This window comes from Mytilus edulis, chromosome 13 (genome assembly GCF_963676685.1).
Source record: "Mytilus edulis chromosome 13, xbMytEdul2.2, whole genome shotgun sequence".
Lineage (NCBI taxonomy): Eukaryota > Metazoa > Mollusca > Bivalvia > Mytilida > Mytilidae > Mytilus > Mytilus edulis.
The window spans coordinates 69,121,518-69,143,593 of record NC_092356.1 but is presented as its reverse complement, the minus strand read 5'-3'; the positions used below and the strand labels follow the sequence as shown (position 1 = coordinate 69,143,593).

Sequence of the window (22,076 nt, the reverse complement as noted above, 5' to 3'; positions counted from 1 at the left end):
TATCTGTTTTGCAAAATAAATATGGATCAACCAGATTTATTTGTTCCATTTAAGAGCTGTTGCACTTGCAACTCAAATCTTTCGACTAAACGTGGACAAAATATCATACTCGTTAAAATATTAGTATTCACTATCATACCTATTATTGTTCTAGTAATTCAAGGAGGTATAACTATTGCTTATGATAATAATCATGTTGTGACACAAAACAAAGTGGAAGCAGATATAAAATTTAGTGTAGAAATTGGACTACTCGTCCACAATTTACAAATTGAAAGGGGAATCACAACCATGTATGTTTCTTCAGGAAGGATGGATATTCTACCAGTTCTAAAAAACAAACGGACAATAACAGACATGTCATTAAACGCTCTAGAAGAATGGATATCGTTGTCTATCCCTGGACACTTCCGTTCCAGAAGTACATATTTTCAACGACTACAGGAACATAGAAATACTTTTGATAGCCTTAACAAAAGTTCGAGTGAAGTAATAAGATTTTACTCTTATGATAATGACATCATATTAGATTGGTTAGGCTCTGTTATAACAGACGCGAAATATATAACTGGAACAAGCTGGCAACCATTAGTAGCGTACCATATGATTGTGTTAAGTAAAGAACAAGCTGGGTTGGAACGAGCATTGGGTGGAGTATATTATGCGAAAGGTAATGATATCACATGTTTACATCTTATCTAAAAAAGTTAAATATTTTCAAGCATCATTGAATGAAATTTAAGTCGATTAAATATTAATTAACAATGGAAAAACACTAAGACATACCAACGCGGAAACAAAACATAACACTAGACTAAAAACAACCTACAGCATTATGACTGAAACAGAATAAAACACCTAATAGGCTTACACTCGTTTTAAAAAAAAAAACTGTACAGGACATTTGAATTTGTTTCTATAAACATATTACAGAATAAAGAAATTTACAACCTACAGAATGATGAACACAAATGATATGATATCGTGCTGCTTGAGAAAAAAAAACGATAATTTAGTTCTGATACCAATGTTAAAATGCCTTTTAAAAAATGGGGATACATATGCTAAAACAAAATTTTAAACAAATACGATGTTTATACAAAAAGAAAGATGCTGTGTGAATGAGACAGCTCTCCAGACGAAACCAAATTGAACAGTAATTAACAACTAAATGTCACTCTACGGCCTTAAAAATGAGCATGGACACATATTAATAACCTCGAAATGACAATTAAAACGAGAAAGTTAACGGTCTAATTTATGTACAAAATAAATGAACGAAAAATAAACATGTAACATATCAAAATACGACAACCACTGAATTACAGGATCTGACTTGACACAGGTGTACACATATAGAATGTGCCGTATTAAACACTTTATATGTTTTCTTTGATGTGAGATTCGTGATATACGTTTGGACGACAGACTTACTGATTTATGATATCTTATAAAACGAGATACGGTGGAGGAATCTATTTCATTTTTGATCTATAGACCATATACCAGAATTGGTCAATTTCATTTTTGTTTTATAGACCATATACCAGAATTTGTCAATTTCATTCTTTAAGTAGAAATAACAATTAGTAGTAACTATTGATTTTTAACCAATGAAGAAGTGAGATCAAACGAATTACACTTTAATATGTAAAAATATCTTTTAATTTTCTAGAGTTGCAAAACCTGATAGTGTAGTCTCTGCTACTGGAGTTTTGTGTTTGATTTGAATATTTGCTTAAGGTCAACACTGCGAGACATACCATACACATATTGATATTGATATTGATCTACAACAAAGATTAACCTTTCTTATCTATCTTATGCATCGAAAGTTATTTGGTAATTAGAGATGTACAAGTTTAAGGACTATTAATCCATTGATACATAAGATTAATGTAAATCAACTCATTATCTGTTTAAAATTTACCAATAAACGATATAAAATAGAAAAAAAAATGATAAGAAAAATAAACGACACATTTTAAATATTTTGCGTCCGAAGAAGATAATATATATTTGCCAATGAAACAGCTCTATTCCTCTGTTTCTATTTGACTGTTTTCATATCTCTCCTTCTTTACAATCCTCATATTGATATATTATTTTTATAATCATTATTCTTCATCGTATTTTATGAAATTCACATTGGAAGTATGTAATAGGTTATTGAATAAACAGTTCATTCTTCCTTTAATACTTATATTGACAGATCATAAATTACGACCTTTTATCAGGACTTGATTCCTTACTTAATTAACAACAACATCATGAATAAATGTGACATGACACATGAGTAAGTTGGTATCATAATGCAGAACTTAATTGTTTATAAAGCCCGCATCGGCCAAAGTGCCTGTTCTATGATTAAACAATTATTCAGAATTTAATATGATATCTTTGTTATACTTTGTTCCCACTAATGTTATCACTTTTATAGTACAGTTGCAGTATAGTTTTCTTTTGATTTGACAACATACTTTTGCTTGTAAGAGTAATTTTAACAATTTTTTTTTATTTTGAGAGCTTAATATTTTGAACTCTTTTTTTTATCTTTGTGCTTGGGTTGTTGCCTCTTTTAAGCATTTCCCGTTTTCAATCTCAGTTTTATTGTGATAACTGCACCTTCAATTTGTAAAACAAAAGTAGCGTTTGTAGCTAAATATAACTGTATAATTTGATGAGAAAATTTTCAGAATGACATCCGTTTGTCATAAACTGAAGTTATTTAACATCGCATATCTATCAGATACAAATCAGATTTCATGGAAATGATAAAAAAAAACCATTACATTATATCATATTCATTACAAATCAATAAAACTACTTTATGTACTAACAATTTTTCTAAATATACAATCTAATGTTTAACGAGGCCGGGATAAGGTACCGGTACTTTTTGTATCAAACTAACAAATGTGAAAGTTTTCAATAAAGTATGTATAATTTAAAAAAAAACTAAATAAAAAAAAAAAAAAAAAACTACTTTAGTTTCAAAGCTAGCGAAAGGTAGATGAGCTTAAGATATATTTATGGTGTAATTGCAATATTCCAAATGTTTTCATTTATACAAACATTTCTTAATCGACCGCTAACTTTTAAGATGCATATATTTCTTGAAAGTTAAAACATTCTCGAAATTATAACATTACAATTTGTAGATACCTTTATTTTGGAAAAAAAACTAAGGTCGTGCTTTCCCTAGAGCGCGTATGACATCATTAAATTTAACTTTGTTAACGGGATCACGATTGGATGGATATGTTTCTCTCTACGTCATAAAACAATGGATAAACTACCAATAACTGTGAACACTTAGCCATTACTGGTTGAGTGAACTGTTTCGTAATAAATGAGTTCATATGAAATACATTACATCAAAGTATATGTCAATTAAACATTCATAACAACTGAATTAGAATCAAATTCCATGTTTTTTTTAGATGATAAAAATTGAAATCAAGTTTAATTAATTGAGCAGTCATTAGAACGCATGTTGTATGAAGTATTGCATTAAATATGCACATACAGTTTTAAGCTAATTTATATGACTTTGTGTAAAATAACTGATTTACCAGTACTAATCAACCACATACTTTACAGTGCATCTAATTAATGTATTCTGCTTTAACCTTTTTAAAAAGTACAGGTATATAATGTTTGTCAATTACACAGGTTAATCTCTGAAAATTGAAATATCTAGATCAATGCATTTCGACCAGAAGAGTGAGTGATCCAGCATTAAAGTGTATATAATGCAGACACTTAATGAAAATGTCAAATTAATAAACGTTTTATGCAGTATTGAGATCATAAAGCTGCGTTCAAGATAAAACCTTAACCTTATTTATAACAATTACCATTGTAGAAATGACATGTCCTAAACTCATCTTTTTAATTAACTAAAAAGCGTTTGATCTGGTTAAATAACCATTCTTAAGCATGATCAAACGATTATTAATCATCAACGAGTCTTAGAAATGGTGATTTGTATATGCTATACACCATACAGACGGTATCGCTATTTACGCTCCTGCGCTTTAAAACTCTCGTACAAACCACGAAGTGTCAGTATTTTCTGATGCTGTGCATAATAAAATGGTTTGAAACAGGGATGGGGTAATTGAAAATGTAATGGTAATTAGGTGTAATTACAATTTTCCATGTACTTGAAGGTTATGTGTAATTGAGCATTTTGTAAATTACATGAATGGTAATTTAATTAATAACATTGAAAAAAGCATGTAATGCTCAATTACTTTTGAATTACATTTCAATTACATGTACTGGTATGGTGTTAAAGATAAGGATTTGTGTTTAATAATATAAATTGTAAAATTATATTTCTTTTTTTCAAATATTGATATCACATACGTCTTTAATATATGAAGTCTGTAATTTATTCTGAAGTTTTTATATTATTTATTTGACCTACAGATTTTTTTTAAATAGTCTTAAAAAATGTGCGGATCATGTGATAGTGTTACTCAGATTTTAAGAAAGATCTAGTAACTAAACAGATTAATAAATAATTAATTATATATAATCACCTTGTTAAACAAAAACAAAAAAATGTGTGATTGTGAAAAATCATTCTTATACAGTTCATTTAGAATTAACATTCAATGCACTCAATTATTTTGTCAAATTTGTATACACAAAAGGATTATAGAAATAAAAATTAACAGCTATTAAAACAAACAGCAATTAATCCGATTAAAATATCCAGTGGCAATACCACTATTACATGTATTTTATCTAATTAGCAAACTATTGCTTATATTTAGACATTATATACATAATGTACTAAAAAAAATTCAATATTGTGACAGGCACACTTTTTAATATTTTTAAAGTGAAAAATGTTTTTTTTTTAATGTATTTATAATTTCTTTATTATGTTTAATTAAAATGACTTCATTTCTGAGATGTTTAAATACCCCTTGATGTATTGGCAAGTCAATAGGAACAAATTCCTTCTCCTATCAATATGATGATCTTCTAATAATGGAACTTCAATGTCCTTTCGAAAGACTATTTTTAGAATTGCTGTCAAAGTTTTAAGTCCAGACAGATTTAGATTAAATGGCAAAACATTAAATAACTAATGAATATCAAATGCAATGCTTAAACCTATGCTTACATGAAGATTTTACACATGCATCATATATGTCGTGTACAAGTTGCGATTTTGTACAGGTTATAACATGTACAAAAATATTGTACATGTTATAACTTGTATAATGCAAAAATACAAGTTATAACATGTACAAAAGTACCTCATACATGTTATAACCTGTACAAAATATTGCTAAAAAATGGTTTTAACTTGTACAAAATTAAAAATAAATCTTAATGAGGTAAAATATACATTTAAATTCACCAATGCATAAAGAACAACAATAAATAGGCCAGAACGTGTCTTTTTCTGTAGAGGACAATGATCACAAAGTTTCAGAAATATATGTTTCATGACTTATGTTGGCAAATGTGTTTTCATGTAATTGTATGTTATATGCAGTCCATCATGGCTTAAATAAGTGTGAAACTATTTACTAAAAGCTTGCATTTCCTCAACTCAATGACAATTACATTAGATACTAGTAACTAAATTCTTCCAAAAAGTTTAAGAACGATGCCGAATAATTTTGGGTAATACTCCTCCCTCTCATTTTATAGCATGCAAAGACTAAAACAATGTCTTATATGCTTACTCTGTAAAAGCAAGAGTGAGCTGAAATAGTTTTCATTGGACCACGCTTCATTATCAATATCTTTGGATCTACTCTTCAACATTTTTGGCCTTCAGCATGACTTATGTAAATTTATAACTCAATCTTGTTTTATAAACTCTAGGATCATTGCATGAGGCGAATGTCATTTTGATGTTTAAAATATATCCTCTACTTTGAAAGTATGTATTTTTGGCCTTTAGGTGTTGTTTGGTCCATGGGCGGGTTGTTGTCTTTTAGACACATACTCCATTTCAATTCCCAATTTCAATTGTAGACACATCTATCCTGGCTATCCTCTTACGTCTTTTTAGTGTCAATTAGAATGAAAGTATTTTACTATTGCCTTCAAAGTGGACACTCACAATTATAATTCATTAAATAAAGATACGTCCATAGATAGTCATAAAAGGATCATAAGACATGTCCTAAGATATATCTTATGACAGATCTTAGGAATGCTTCGTAATACCGACCCCTGGACATTAACTGTATCAAAAAAGGACAAAACACACTAACATGAAGGAATAATAAAAAAAGTTATTGAGGTCAATATCATCTTATTTTTTGATTTTGTACAAGTTAAAACCATTTTTAAGCAATATTTTGTACAGGTTATAACATGTATGAGGTACTTTTGTACATGTTATAACTTGTATTTTTGCATTATACAAGTTATAACATGTACAACATTTTTGTACATGTTATAACCTGTACAAAATTGCAACTTGTACACGACATATATACATGTCGGATATTGATAAAAAAAACCATGATGAAATGTAATTGTAATTTAATTAATTACATTTCAAAAACTGTGTTACGTGTAATTAGTGTAATTGATCATTTTCGCAATGTAATGTGTAATTTAAATAATTACATTCCAATGTAACTGACCCCAAGTCTAGTTTGAAAGGACTTAACCTTACCTATCTCAAGTTCAGAGTTCAGTAGTTGTTGCTTTATTTGATTGATATGTCATACAAGAGATCATAACATTAGTATGAGAGAAAGATTTTGTACGATTAACAATGGAAAAAAATATACATCAAAGACGAAAACAACGAACATATAGATCTTAGCAAATATACACAGCTACTTTTGCATAGGTACTATTTCTGTACTAAAAATCTGTAGTACTGGAAATTTACTTTTAATATTCAGTACTATTTTGTTACTTTAAAATTATTGTAATATTTAGGTACCTGTTTTTTACAGTACTAAATTTGTACTTGAAATTTAGATACTACAGATTTTTGATTACTACCATTACATTTTCAGCATTTTGAAAGTTTTTCTATTTCAAATCTCTTGAAATTATGATTTTCAAACATGGACAAATGTATTATTTCAGTACCTAAATATTTAGTACAAATCAAGTAAAGTAAAATACAAGTACCTAAATATTACAATAATTTTAAAGTAAAGAAATAGTACTCGTATTTATAGTTTGTGAGAGTTTATCACAGTTCCTTTACGGAAACATCTTATTTACAGACAGGAGCCAAGAACATCTATAACATTTAATGAAAAAAGTTAAATCACAAAAATCTGAACTCCGAGGAAAATTAAATCGGAAAGTTTCTAATCACATGACAAAATCAAATGACAAAACACACCACAAACGAATGAACAATAACTGAGATGCTCCCGAACAATATTTTGCTTTTAACATTTCTGATGAGGGTAAATACTGAAACGACCGCTTGACGCATGCAATAATAGCGTGTTGTTTTATGTTTTTAAGCACTGGGTTGGTACCTCTGCTGGTTGACTATCAATATCCGAGGATATCACCATTCTAGTAAATGGTTATTTGGTAATGAAATGGTTTATAACAAACCAATCTGTAATTTTCTGTTTATTAGACTCTTAGGTTTCAACCTCATCAAGAAAAGTTGACTTTAGATGTTTTTGGCTAATTCTTTTATGTCAATTTGGTTAAGGTCTTTTCAATTGTTTCGGTTCTTATAATTCTGTCTTTCTAATATTCGGCTTTGCGCTTAACTGATGTAGTTAAATCCAAAAATAAGTTCCGGACTCATTTCATATATAACATATTGTTTTGATTTTTTTTTTGTAAGAAGATATTATAACTAATTTCCTTTAAAAATGATACATTCAAAATCATAATGGAAAATATACCACTTTCATTAAACGTATCAGTTTTCTTTCTCTGTTCATTAAAGAGTCACGTTATTCATAGAAAAACCTTTTCAATATGACGTCTTTTTTTTTTAGGTTGAAATTCTTGATCTTAATATCAAAGAATGGCTCACTAAATTATTTTTTGTTTTTGCTTGAAGACTTGAGCTTTAATGGTTAGTAATTGAAATTGAATTTTAAAGCGGTTGCAGTTTTCTTTGTGATGTTATCTAGATTAGAATTCGAATTAAGTGCATATTTTCTACTGCCTCATCAATAGTTCGGAATAATTTTTGTCATGGTGTGGACACTTTATCTTCAATGGAGGATGATGTTTTAATCGTTGTAAAATGTACCACAAAAACAACCCAACAACAAACTGAAACCAAAAAATGCTTCTGGGAGTCAGCAAAAATTAAATGTCTATGTCAAATACTTTGTTCTAAGTCGTCTGGTCTTGCAAATGTGAATTGTTTCATATTTGGTCATGTTTGTCGCTGTATTATATATCCAAGTATTGGATAGACTAATATGTGAATGCCGTACAATAGTATGTACTACTAGATGCTTACATCAAATATCTTTATGACAATTCTACTATGGCTTCATTTTTATTAAAATGTATCATTACATACATTCTTCAATGAAAAATAAAAGTCATTGAAATTCACCAACGAAGTTCCTGATCCGTTATAACTCAATATATGTGTTTGAATAAGAAAAAAATAAAAATAAAAAAGAGCCTGTACCAAGGAAGAAATATGACAGTAGTTTTGTCCATTCGTTTAAAGTGTTTAAGAGTATCACTTTTGTCGTTTGATGATGGTCTTTACGTTTTGAATTTTCCTCGGATTGTTTTTGTTTTTTACTTTCAACTGTTTGTTAAATGTGAACATCAAACGAGCTGCATAGTTTACGAATAAAGCTTTAACTGTTATAATGGTCAACGTCAGATGTTAGTGTTGTCTGCATACGGCTCAAAAGTGACAATTCAATAAAAAAAAAATGAAAGGCCCAATTCAAAGTTTAAGTCAAAGAGCATCGAAATGATAAAGAGTCAATTACGACTAAGGATGTCCCAGGAGAAAATTACCTCAGCCGTACTTGGCATAACTTTTGTGGGTCCTAAATGCTCTCCAACTTTGTACTTGCTTGGCTTAATAACTATTTTGATCTAAGCGTCACTGATGAGTCTTATGTAGACGAAACGCGCGTCTGGCGTATTAAATTATAATCCCGGTACTTTGGGAACTATTAAGCACACAAGAATATATTCAAACATATACCACGATTATACAATATCACGAAAGAAGTCGTTCTGTTGAATTCTAGAGGTTAAAGATTTATATCAACAATTATACTGTTGATCAAGCAATAAAGTATAATACAATGACTACAAGGAATGTATTTATTTTATTATTTCTATAACCATATTGATATCAGTGAAGTTGGTTGCTTTAAAAATTGATAAACTGCAACACTTTATCTCCTTTTATCGATAGTTTTTAGTTGATGAATTTATCACATACGATAAGACTTAGGATCAATTTCGCAGCTTATTTGACATATGAGTCCATGACAAAATGAACTGTAGCAGAATCATATGGGAAATTATTTCTTTTCATGTTAAAACAATCTTATGTTGTCATAACATAACTGTTGATTAAATCCGACAAAGCAGCCATATATCGCAAAGTTAAATCTATTGTTAAAGAGAAAAACGACGGTATTGATCTTGTTCCTTGAATATAAATAACCAAAAACCCATAATGGATAAGTCAACATCAAAGATCATTTCACTTTACTTGACACAATCGTATCAATCTTTGTAAAAGTTCAAGGTTAAATACATCTGCAACATTCTTTGTAAATAAAATTATTTGACCGAATAAAACTGACTTTCTTTTTGTAACATCACCACCCAAATACACACTTCATAGATACCAGGATTAAATTTTGTATTTACACCAAACGCGCGTTTTGTCTTCAAAAGTCTCATAAGTTATGTTCGATTCTAAAAAGTTAAAATGACGAATTTGAAGAGCATTGACGACCACAATTTCTAAAACGTTTTCTTAATACAGCTAGGTAATCTATTCTTGAAGTAAAAAATACTTCTGTGATGACTACTGGGCTGCAACATATAAAGTCACTTGTGCCAAGTCAGGAATATTGCAGTGTTATCAAAATGTTCGTTTCAATTTGTATTGGGCATTTGTTTTTGTTGAACCTCAGTGTTCCTGTATTAATTATTCTTTTTTTTTCTCTCTTATATTTGGTGTGTTTTGATTTGTAACCCGGATAAATTTTTTCTCAGTCCCTTTATAACTATTGAACACCTGTTTACAAATTTTGCCTTTATCTACGAGCCTATCCGATAGTAGTAGTTGAAATAGTAATAGTAGTAGTAATAATAATAGTAGTAGTAGTAGTAGTAGTAGTAGTAGTAGTAGTAGTAGTAGTAGTAGTAGTAGTAGGACTGGCTGTAATGCTAGTAGCAATAGTATAGACGAAACAAAAGTAGATGTAGAACCACAAGTAATTACGTTATACTAGTGGTACTGTTATGTTCACAAGTATTTTTATATTTTTTAAAAGAAAGTAACTTTGATAGTTAAAGTTCTTAAATTCCTTGTCTAGCTGAAATAAATCAGGCAGCTGACCATCTCCATTTATTCGCTTTACATTGTGCGTTGTCATGTCCTTTCATAGCTTGCTACCCTTACTGTGTTCATTTCATTGTAAATGGGTGCACGGCGACTGAAAGTGACTAAGTTCTACGTTATAAGCTCTCTGTAAAAGAGGGACGAATGATACCAGAGGGACAGTCAAACTCATAAATCGAAAATAAACTGACAACGCCTGACTAAAAATTACAAGGACAAACAGACAAACAATATTCGTTTGTAAAATATTCGTCACATTGCCAATCATGTCACAAAAGCAGCAGGTTTTACTAAGTTAAAAATAATCAATACCAAAAACCAAAAACCTTATTTCAAATAAAATTTAACAGATGCCAAACTATGTATAAAAAAAGATGCAGCCAATTAGAACATTTGTCTACAGTTCCTGTGGCAGCCTAGTAAACAAATATGGTTGTTGATATTATAACCGACTTTCTAAAAACTATTTGTACTCTTGAAATGTAAATAGTGTACTCTTGAAATGTAAGGCACGCCTTCCTGGCCTTAATTGAAAAAAATAATCAGATTTCAACGATACATTATCTCTGGAAAATCAGAAATTAACATAAGCCAATGTCAAATAAAAGCTCATTACATTCATAATCAGGTCATGTTAGTATATCAATCAAAATGGTTTATTTCTTGGTATAGCAAATATTGATAGTAAAGTCGTATAAAATAACAGTTGAAGTGTTTTGATAGATGTTTCAAAAAACAAATAAAGACAGTATAAAGTATACGTGAATTGTCTTCATCAGATGGATAAAAATCATTGCACCGACCTCTATCACAAAACTACCCGTGATCCTCAAGTCCCTACCCTCAAAATAAATAAAACCTGCACAGTCCCCATGGTTAGCGAAGACCGATTGATAGTTGTTGTTTTACTTCCTTGTCGTGAATCTTGATTATATTCTATAACGAAAGAGGCGTCTCATTCCGACATGGAATGAAAACATCCAATCTTCGCCAATCAATGTCGGAGTCAAAGCCCGAACTCCTAACATCAGAGTTGGCATAGATGAACGAAAGATACCAGAGGGATATTCAAAATTTTAAAGACTGCCAATGGGCATATAACCCGATATTAACCTACATGAATATCTGAACAGAAGGAACTTACGTCCAATTGAATTTTCAAGGTTTTCTAGTTCAAAAGTATATTCATCATATTATTTTTATCTTATCGTAGCTATAATGGACCTTTTAAAGCAAAGTTAACGTAATTAGATGCTGTTGTAAATGATTCATGAATTTGTTTACGTATTCACTTTTTTCAATTTGCCTGAACATATGTACGAAATCATCTTTGTACGCTTCTTTGACGTTTGAATCACAGATTGCGATAATGCCATATATTACATTACACTTTCATACGACTTATGATGGATAAAAGATGACAGTGCATCAACCACGAAACACTTGTTATATATAATATATTGACAAATGATTTTTCTGATATTTAACCTTAATTGGTATCTCAGATTTTCCCCCTATTTACACACATGTAGTTTTTTTTATGGAATCTGCATGATTCTATGTCATGTGATCACTGAATGATCAAGATGTATGTACACAGGTATTTGTATGCATTTAGTAAACATACACGTTTTTAAAAATTACCCTACATTGTCTAATATCATTAGGTTGAATAAAATAGAATGTAGATATATATTTAAAAAAAACTTTCTGTATATATCTAATTGATACTTTCAGCTACATGTATAGACATCAAAACCAATTATAAAAAAATATTTGCAGGTAGTGTTGCATTACCAGAACTTTTGTGGTATAAAGAAAAAACAACACTTGGTGCAAGCTATTTAAAAAGAAGTATGCAATATTCTACCACAGTACAACAACAAATCAATAGTCGTTATACCTCAAGTGAACTAGAATCAGTTATTAACATCATGAGGTCAGACATATTGACTAATAATTGTACTCATGGATCTGTTGAAACCAGTATCTTATGGTTCAATAACATCACTAGTTATATAGATTTGCTGAAAGAAATACAGGATATCTTATCGCAGGTAGTTAATATTATGGAAAGACAGAGTTTGTATGTTTCGTTTAAATGAAAGACATTACTTTTGAAGAAAAAAAAATCATGAAAGGGGGAACTAGACATGAAAAGTTTAAGCATTTATTTACATGAATGTTTAGAGATTTTCATGATTTGTTTTTAAAAAGAGAAGAAAGATATATATACCTAATGAATATACAAATCGCTAGTCGGAATAAAACCTGACAATTTCATTGAATACACTAAAAAAAAGGATCAAAAGACAGCGGTATATTAAACATAATAAAGAACACAAAAGACTGAGCAAAACAAACCCAAAACGAACATGGAGAAATCTCTGTTTGTCCGGATGGGTGACACTATCCTGCTCCATCCGTGTCCCCCGTTAAGTTACAAATGTAATAACAAAGCCGCTGATAAGTCTTACTCGTGGAGTTACATTCGAGGCTAAAATACAATGATCTTTTTTATTTCAGGAAATAATAGAAATGCTGGAAGGCTACGTCACGTCGTTAAAAACAAATCTAATTATAAATGTGATAAAAATGGTCTGTGCGATATTATTGTTTCCGATAACTGTAATCCTCGTATACAGACTCACGAACAAACTTCAACAATTCGCGAATTCACTTAGGCACAAAACGTATGACCTTGAGAAGGAACGTAGACGTTCAGAACAATTGTTGTATCAGCTGCTTCCCATATCCATAGCCAGGAGAATGATGAAAAAGATGGCGATAATTCCGGAGCATTATGATTCAGTGTCAGTATATTTTTCTGATATTGTTGGTTTCACTGACATATGTTCCAAGAGTTCTCCAATGCAGGTTATATATATGTTAAATCTATTATATATTATGATGGACGCTAAACTTGAGGCTTTCGACGTGTATAAAGTAGAAACTATAGGTATGTATAGAAAAACATGTTAAATGGAATACATGCAATTTATACAACTGCATAAATTGAGGAATTTATAACTTCAAATAGCCATACACAAAAATGTCAATGACACCGTTATTGTCCAATTGCCTGAGCATAATTTTCAGTTGCCATTTAAAATGTTTTCTGATATGAATTTTCAGACATCAGAGGGAAACACAGTATACTTCACCTGACTAAAGTAAATTAATTCATACATAATATATTAAATAATTGTTTGTGTATCAACATCTAGTGGAACATATAGTTCGTTCATATACGACATTATCATAGGAACCAAATGAGACCCTGTTGCCGGGGTTTCATGACTGAATTTACATTCAGATGTCAAATTCATGTTTCAAAGGGGCACCCTTTTTGTGCATGTTGAATATATAAACATGCAGTCACGTCAAGTTGAACTAGAACTAAGACACTCTCTCCTCATTATTGTGCACATATATTAAGATGGTCAATTGCTGGTCTATGTCTTTCAGTTGACTTATTACTATTTAGGAAATTCAATGTGTTGTAATTAAACTGATTGCATTAAAACAATCATTTTGTTTTGTCTCTGTTTATATTTTCACGATTTTGTCCTTGTACTAAATTAGTTGAAGTCTTTGAAAATGTGCCTAAGGATGATTTAGAGCCGATGTATGACATGGAATATCATGAAGTTCTCTTATTATTTCATTTCCGGATTAGCTTTAGTCATATGTCTAGTACAGCTGATTTGTTCCAGGCGATGCCTACATGGTTGCCTCGGGCTTACCAGTGGCTGCAAAGAACAGAACAAGACATGCAACAGAAGTGGCAACAATGTCTTTAGAGATCATGAGTACAGTCAGTGAAGCAACAGTTCCTCATTTACCACAGGAAAAATGGAAAGTGAGAATAGGTATCAATTCAGGTAATAATAATCATGATAATTGATGGATTGGTTTTTAACGCCACTATCACCCCTATTATCCTATATCAGGGAGATCCATTAGTGATTGGTGTGGGAAGCAAGAGTGTCCGGAGAAAACCATTTGACTTCGGTAGAATAACTGACAATCCTAGTTTACTAATATTGGTGTCGAGTGTATCTGCCCAGTGCAAGTTTCGAACTCACAAACTCAGTGTTTACTGGCTCATGATACAGTTGGTCAACCACTAAGAAAATCGGCCACCGAGGCTCCTTAATGAACATGATATTAATAACAATAATAATAAAAGCCAATGAAACAAATAAATCTCACAGTTGAGAGTTATAATTTACATTTGATGAAAAATATAAAAATATATATATTGAAGACCAACTAGTGGCCTTCGACTGTTTTATGTTTTTTGGTCGGATTGTTGTCTCTTTGACACATTCCCCATTCCATTCTCAATTTTATTTTCCAAAAGGTCAACAAATGTACAAGTGTCTTATCAACTTTCATTCAAGATGCAGTTGTCATGATTACCGCGGGCTTTGATAGTGTTTACATGATAAAGGAAAATAATGGAGTGTTAAAAAATCTAGAATAGAGTATAATTGCAAACTGATAATAACTCATGAACAATGGTCTTAAAAAAAAAAAATGAAAATTCCAATCCCGAAAATTATTTCATTACCACACGTACCATATTTTCTTATATCGATTTATTGGTCTTTAGGTCCAGTTGTAGCTGGAGTAGTAGGTACTAAGATGCCTCGGTACTGTTTGTTTGGTGACACTGTCAATGTAGCATCGAGAATGGAATCGTCTGGAAAACGTGAGCATAAAGATATTTAATGAAACTGTTTACCATGTTGAAAATATATAATTATTTATCTTAAACACATGTCAATAACATTTAAAAACTAAACGCCCATCACAATATGTATGCGCCTGTCCAAGTTGGGAGCCTGTAATTCAGTAGGGGTTGTGTGTTGCTCAGTAATATTTTTTATTTCGTTAATTGTTTTGTACAAAATTTAGACCGTTAGTTTTTCGTTGGAATTGTTTTACATTGTCATATTGGGTCCGTTTAAAGCCGACTTTTCGGTATGGACGTTCGTCATTGTTGAAGGCCGTATAATGGCATATAGTTGTAGTTATTCATGTGTGTGCCATTAGGTCTTTTGTGAAGATTTGTTATTGACCATCATACCACATCTTCTTTTTATTTGTAATGTATAGAAGTAAATTATTTAGTACAACGATGAAATAAATTAGTTTTAAGACACAAAATGTACTAAGTTAAATCACAAAATTACAATTTAGAATAAAGAGATGTTGTGATATTTTCAATGTGACAAATGTACAAAGTGTTTATGGAAAGTGGATTTAAACAAGTATATTTTGATCAACGTAGACTTCCTACAATTGAGCTATAAAGCTCACGTCATAATGAAATGTGAATCAAATCTGTAATAGGCCTCTGATTAGAAAATGTGAAATAATGTGGATAGAAATAAAAACCAACGGCCTGGTGTATAACATGCAGAAAACAAATAGCAGATATTACAAACAATAAACAACAATTACAACTGACTAACAAACTCCTGATATATGAGTCCCACATAAAGAATGTGGCGGACTTTAACGTGTATACGAGGGCTCAACCCTCTACAACCTGCATCAATGATGTAACAGAACAAGGAATGTTGCATAAAATGTTTCCCTCAAAACAAAAACAAAAATGTTTCAACAAAATGTAAACGATGTGATACCACCATATCAATACGTCACACCCAGCAAAACATAAAGTCATACATATACATCTTTAGTGTGTCAAATCTCCAATCTTTTTTATTTGTATTTTTCAATTAAAAATTTGGGAAACAGGAGGTAACATGCTTGTTAAAGCTTGTGTCCAAGGCAAATCAGTGTGACAATTTGAATGGTTAACTTCCAGTGATGGTTGTTATCATTTTGTCAATGTTGTGTACAGTACTACCAAGGATAATAGGAACATAAAATTAATTCTGCCCATTTTTGTAGTTCATATTTAACAAAGACTAATATGGGAATATGAATGGTGGTATTACTCCTATAATATACCTGTGTATAAGAAATAACATGGGTTGTGACATAAACGTCTTCAAAAGATGTAAGAGGAGCTACAGAGTATCTGCTATTTCATTGGTAATAATTAAATATACAGAGTAGCCACCATAAAAAAAAACTAGAAAGAAACCAAAAACGGAACATTATTACCCCTATACATCTGGTAACTATACTGTCCCGCTATCTACATTAATAATTTAATAATTAATAATATATGATTTTTATAATGTTTCAGCTGGTATGATTCAGATATCGTCTGCTACAAAAGAAGCTTTAGACGCATACCCAGAGTTTCTCATCAGAGAAAGAGGTGACATGACAATAAAGGTAACTTATCACATCATGGTAGATCAGTAAAACAGACGACATGACAATATATGTAACTTATCATAACTTGGAAGGTCAAATAAAGAAGTGACATGTCATTAAGGTCACTCATTACATCGTGGTAGGTCAGAGAAAGAGGTGACATGACAATAAAGGTAACTAATCACATCGTGGTAGGTCAGAAAAACAGGTTAAATGATAATAAAGGTAACTTATCACATCGTGGTAGGTCAGACAAAAAGGCGACATGACAATAAAGGTAACTTATCACATCGTGGTAGGTCAGAGAAAGAGGCGACATGACACTAAAGGTAACTTATCACATCGTGGTAAGTCAGAGAAACAGGTTTAAAGATAAATAAGGTAACTTATCACATCGTGGTAGGTTAGAGAAAGAGGTGACATGACAATAAAGGTAACTTATCACATCGTGGTAGGTCAGAGAAAAAAGCGACATGACAATAAAGGTAACTAATCACATCGTGGTAGGTCAGAAAAACAGATGACATGACAATAAAGGTAACTTATCACATCTTGGTAGGTCAGACAAAAAGGCAACATGACAATAAAGGTAACTTATCACATCGTGGTAGGTCAGAGAAAGAGGCGACATGACAATAAAGGTAACTTATCACATCGTGGTAGGTAAGACAAAAAGGCAACATGGCAATAAAGGTAACTTATCACATCGTGGTAGGTCAAATAAACAGGTAAAATGATAATTACTGTAACATATCACATCGTGGTAGGTCAGAGAAATAGGCGACATGACAATAAAGGTATTTAATCACATCTTGGTAGGTCAGATAAACAGGTGACATGAAAATAAAAGTAACTTATCACATCGTGGTAGGTCAGACAAAAAGGCAACATGGCAATAAAAGTAACTTATCACATCTTGGTAGGTCAGAGAAAAAGGCGACATGACAATAAAGGTAATTAATCACATCGTGTTAGTTCAGAGAAAGAGGCGACATGGCATAAGGTAACTTATCACATCGTGGTAGGTCAGAGATACAGGTTAAATGATAATAAAAGTAACTTATCACATCTTGGTAGGTCAGAGAAACAGGTTAAATGATAATAAAGGTGACTTATCACATCGTGGTAGGTCAGAGAAAGAGGCGACATGACACTAAAGGTAACTTATGACATCGTGGTAGGTAAGAAAAACAGATTAAATGATAATTAAGGTAACTTATCACATCGTGGTAGGTCAGAGAAATAGGCGACATGGCAATGAAGGTAACTTATCACATCGTGGTAGGTCAGAGAAAGAGGCGACATGGCATAAGGTAACTTATCACATCTTGGTAGGTCAGAGATACAGGTTAAATGATAATAAAAGTAACTTATCACATCTTGGTAGGTCAGAGAAAGAGGCGACATGACACTAAAGGTAATTAATCACATCGTCGTAGGTAAGACAAACAGGTTAAATGATAATTAAGGTAACTTTTCACATCGTGGTAGGTCAGAGAAATAGGCGACATGGCAATAAAGGTAACTTATCACATCGTGGTAGGTCAGAGAAAAAGGCGACATGGCAATAAAGGTAACTTATCACATCGTGGTAGGTCAGAGAAAGAGGCGACATGACACTAAAGGTAACTTATCACATCGTCGTAGGTAAGACAAACAGGTTAAATGATAATTAAGGTAACTTTTCACATCGTGGTAGGTCAGAGAAATAGGCGACATGGCAATAAAGGTAACTTATCACATCGTGGTAGGTCAGAGAAAGAGGCGACATGACACTAAAGGTAACTTATCACATCGTGGTAGGTCAGTGAAATAGGCGACATGGCAATAAAGGTAACTTATCACATCATAGTAGGTCAGAGAAAGAGGTGACATGACACTAAGGTATATGTAGCTAATCACATCGTGGTAGGTAAGATAGACAGGTTACAGGTTACTAGTCACATCACTGAAGGTCAGAGAAACAGTTGACGGTACAATAAAGGTAACTTATCACATCGTGGTAAGTCAGAGAAACAAGTGACATGCCAATAAAAGTACTCCATATCATTGTTATATGTCAAACAAAGGGATGAGATGATTACCAAGTTATACTCAAGTTAAATATGGTCACTCAAACCTTTACATAAATTCATGTTTTGTTAAAGATTGCCTTCCTAATAATGATGTCGAAAACAAAATTGTGGACTGAAGTCCGTAACTTACATGAATAATTTATTATTATATTGGTATCCCATGTATGACACACTATTTATGAAAATTAAATTAAGAAAGATTTTTCATCAGTTCATTTCTTTACGAAATAAGGGGCCTCGGTGGCCGAGTGGTCTAAGTAGTTACTGCTGTAATCACAAGCCAGTCAAATTGTTATATTATAGTTCGTTATGTGTGTGTTACGTTCTAATTTTGTGTTTCTGTTTTGTCGTAGTTCTCCTCTTATAATGGTGAAGTTGAAATCATCCCTTCGTTAATTTTACGGACGCCATCACGAGTTATGGAATTACAATTTTACAAATGATATCGGATATGTTCTTTACGTCGTTACTACAATCCCCTTCCCTTTAATGAATGTGACCTACCGAAATATACTATTTACCGGATTTGTTATCACATAAGCAACGCGAAGGGTGCCACATGTGGAGCAGGATCTGTTTACCATTCCGGAGCACCTGAGATCATCCCTATGTTTTGGTGGGTTCGTGTTGTGTATTCTTTAATATGTTGTGTCATGTGTACTATTGTTTGTCTCTTTGTCTTTTTTCATTTTTAGCCATGGCGTTGTCAGTTTATTTTTCGATTTATGAGTTTGACTGTTCCTTTGGTATCTTTCGTCCCTTTTTTTATATTTGATGCGTTTTCCTAAGGTTTAGTTTGTAAACCGGATTTGTTTTTGTTTTTTCTCAATCGAATTATAAATTGCGAACAGCGGTATACTACTGTTGTCTTTATTTTCTAAATTCTCTTCGTTCAAACGAACATAAATTATCTATGTACTAGACTATATAATTTCTATATACCTCGGCCCAATCTTTTTCTTATCTCATTCATATATAAATAACTAAAACACTAGTTTTAGAACTTGTCAGGCACGATGACCATTCTCTTTTATCTAATACCAAATCATTGCAATACATGTTTATCAAATGAACAACAAATTACAAATGTTTGTAATTTTGCAAATACAGTCCACATCACAGAATATATATACGTCCTCTGTTTAAATAAACTTAAAAAGGTTGTCTCAACAATCTACAAAAAACAAACAAAAAATGTTACAAAAAATACATTTAATACTGTTTTCGAATCTATATGTGCTTAAGTTTAACTAACAAAAACTACGTGTGTACATGCGAATGGTCAACGCCCTTATCGATAATTTCAATTCGAGTCCACCGTATTTAAATACACTCGGGTTCATAAAACCTGTTACAATTCTATTGTTATATTAATAGAATTATCATACGATAAAATTCTTCCGCCACGTACATAAATATATTTATTGAGTGATTCCCATATGACGGATACCTTTGGACTGTTAGACAAAAGACATGCTTCAATTAGAGGACAGAAGGGTAAACATTAACTCATAAATTGAAGAATGACAGACATACTCACGTAACAATTTACATTAAAAACTAGAGACTGATCATCATGAACTTACCAAAAACAATATTAATCAAAACCTAGGAGTAAACAAAGACTCACAAAACCAAAGGACATTTACATCAACAGTTATAAATAATGATTAAGAAACAACACAAACTACACTAAAAGTGAAATCAGGTGCTCCGGAAGGGTAAGCATTTCCTGCACCGTATACGGCACCCGTCGTGTTATTTCTTTGTTGAAGTCGGTAATGATGGAAGGTTATTATGACTTAGGAAGAATATCAGATATGATTTCTGACACACTTTTGTCATAATGGCCAATCAGCTCATGATGGCGACCGTAAAACTTCTTTTTGATGAACCAAAATTAGGGGTGACATATTGTATGCAAATGTTTTTAATTTACAGGGAAAGGGTCAGATGAAGACCTACTGGTTGATAGGACACAGTAATGGGTACAGAGTTTCTACGCCTCAATTATTCCTGAATGAATAATCTATTCAGGACACATATTGTTGCATCAACGTTTTCACACTCCAGTTTTTCCTCACAGAATAGAACATTTAGGGAAACAGTATTGTGTTCTATGTTTATCAAATGCCCCATTTCTTACTTACTAAACACTCCAGGACACAGTAGTTGGTACAATGTGTCTACACCACAATCATTCCTAATGGCATACAACAGTTCAGAAGACAATAGTTGGGTTCTATTTGCTTTAAGGTCTCATTTATTCCTCACGGAATGAACACTTCAGAGCACAAAAGTAGCAATTAAGTTTCTACGCCGAAGTTATTCAACACGGAATAAAATACTTCACGACACTGTAGTGGCTACAGATTTTCAAACAAACAGTAATTTCTGAAAAATTAAACACTTTAGGACACAATGTTGCGTACTGAGTTATTCCTAACGAAATGAAACACTCTAGGACAAAGTAGTTGGATCAGAGTTTTTTTTATGGTTTATATATTTTTCATGGAATACAACATTCAAATACAAAGTTGTGATTTCAGCGTTTATGCCACTGCTGGTGGAGATTTATTTCCTCGAGGGTATCACCAGCCCAGTAGTCAGCACTTTTGTGCTGACATGAATTATCACTGATATGGTTATTTTTATAAATTAACTGGTTTTTTTTAATTTTTAAAATACTAAGGCTTTTCTACCTCAGGCATAGATTATCTTAGCTGTATTTGGCAAAACTTTTAGGAATTTTGGTTCTCAATGCTCTTCAACCTTGTTTACTTTATATTTGGCCTATTTAACTTTTTTTGATTCGAGCGTCATTGATGAGTCCTTTGTAGACGAAATGCGCGTCTGGCGTATATACAAAATTTAGTCCTGGTATCTATGATAAGTTTATATATTATACGTTTCAGGTAATGCTCACATCATAAACACCTCATGCCAAAGAAGTTGCTACTAAGTTTCAACACCAAAGTTATTCATACGATAAAAAGAACAACAGGACACACGTTTAACGTTTTACACAAAGATCATTTAACATAGTTCCTATCAACAGTATATTATATTATCTTATATTATTGTATTATATAATATTTATATATCCTGACATGTCTTGTTCTATCGTGTCCTGTCTCTCTGTAAACTATACACAC

The 22,076-nt window shown here is 31.7% G+C and overlaps 1 protein-coding gene across 1 annotated transcript; it reads left to right on the top strand.

Moving 5' to 3' along the window:
- The first annotated feature begins 21 nt into the window (after positions 1-21).
- Positions 22-20,949, top strand: LOC139500512 (uncharacterized). Its single transcript, XM_071289257.1, has 7 exons — positions 22-670; positions 12,326-12,600; positions 13,070-13,502; positions 14,260-14,427; positions 15,162-15,260; positions 16,773-16,864; positions 20,863-20,949. Exons 1-7 carry the CDS (start codon positions 22-24, stop codon positions 20,947-20,949), a joined length of 1,803 nt encoding a protein of 600 aa, XP_071145358.1.
- The last annotated feature ends 1,127 nt before the right edge of the window (positions 20,950-22,076 follow it).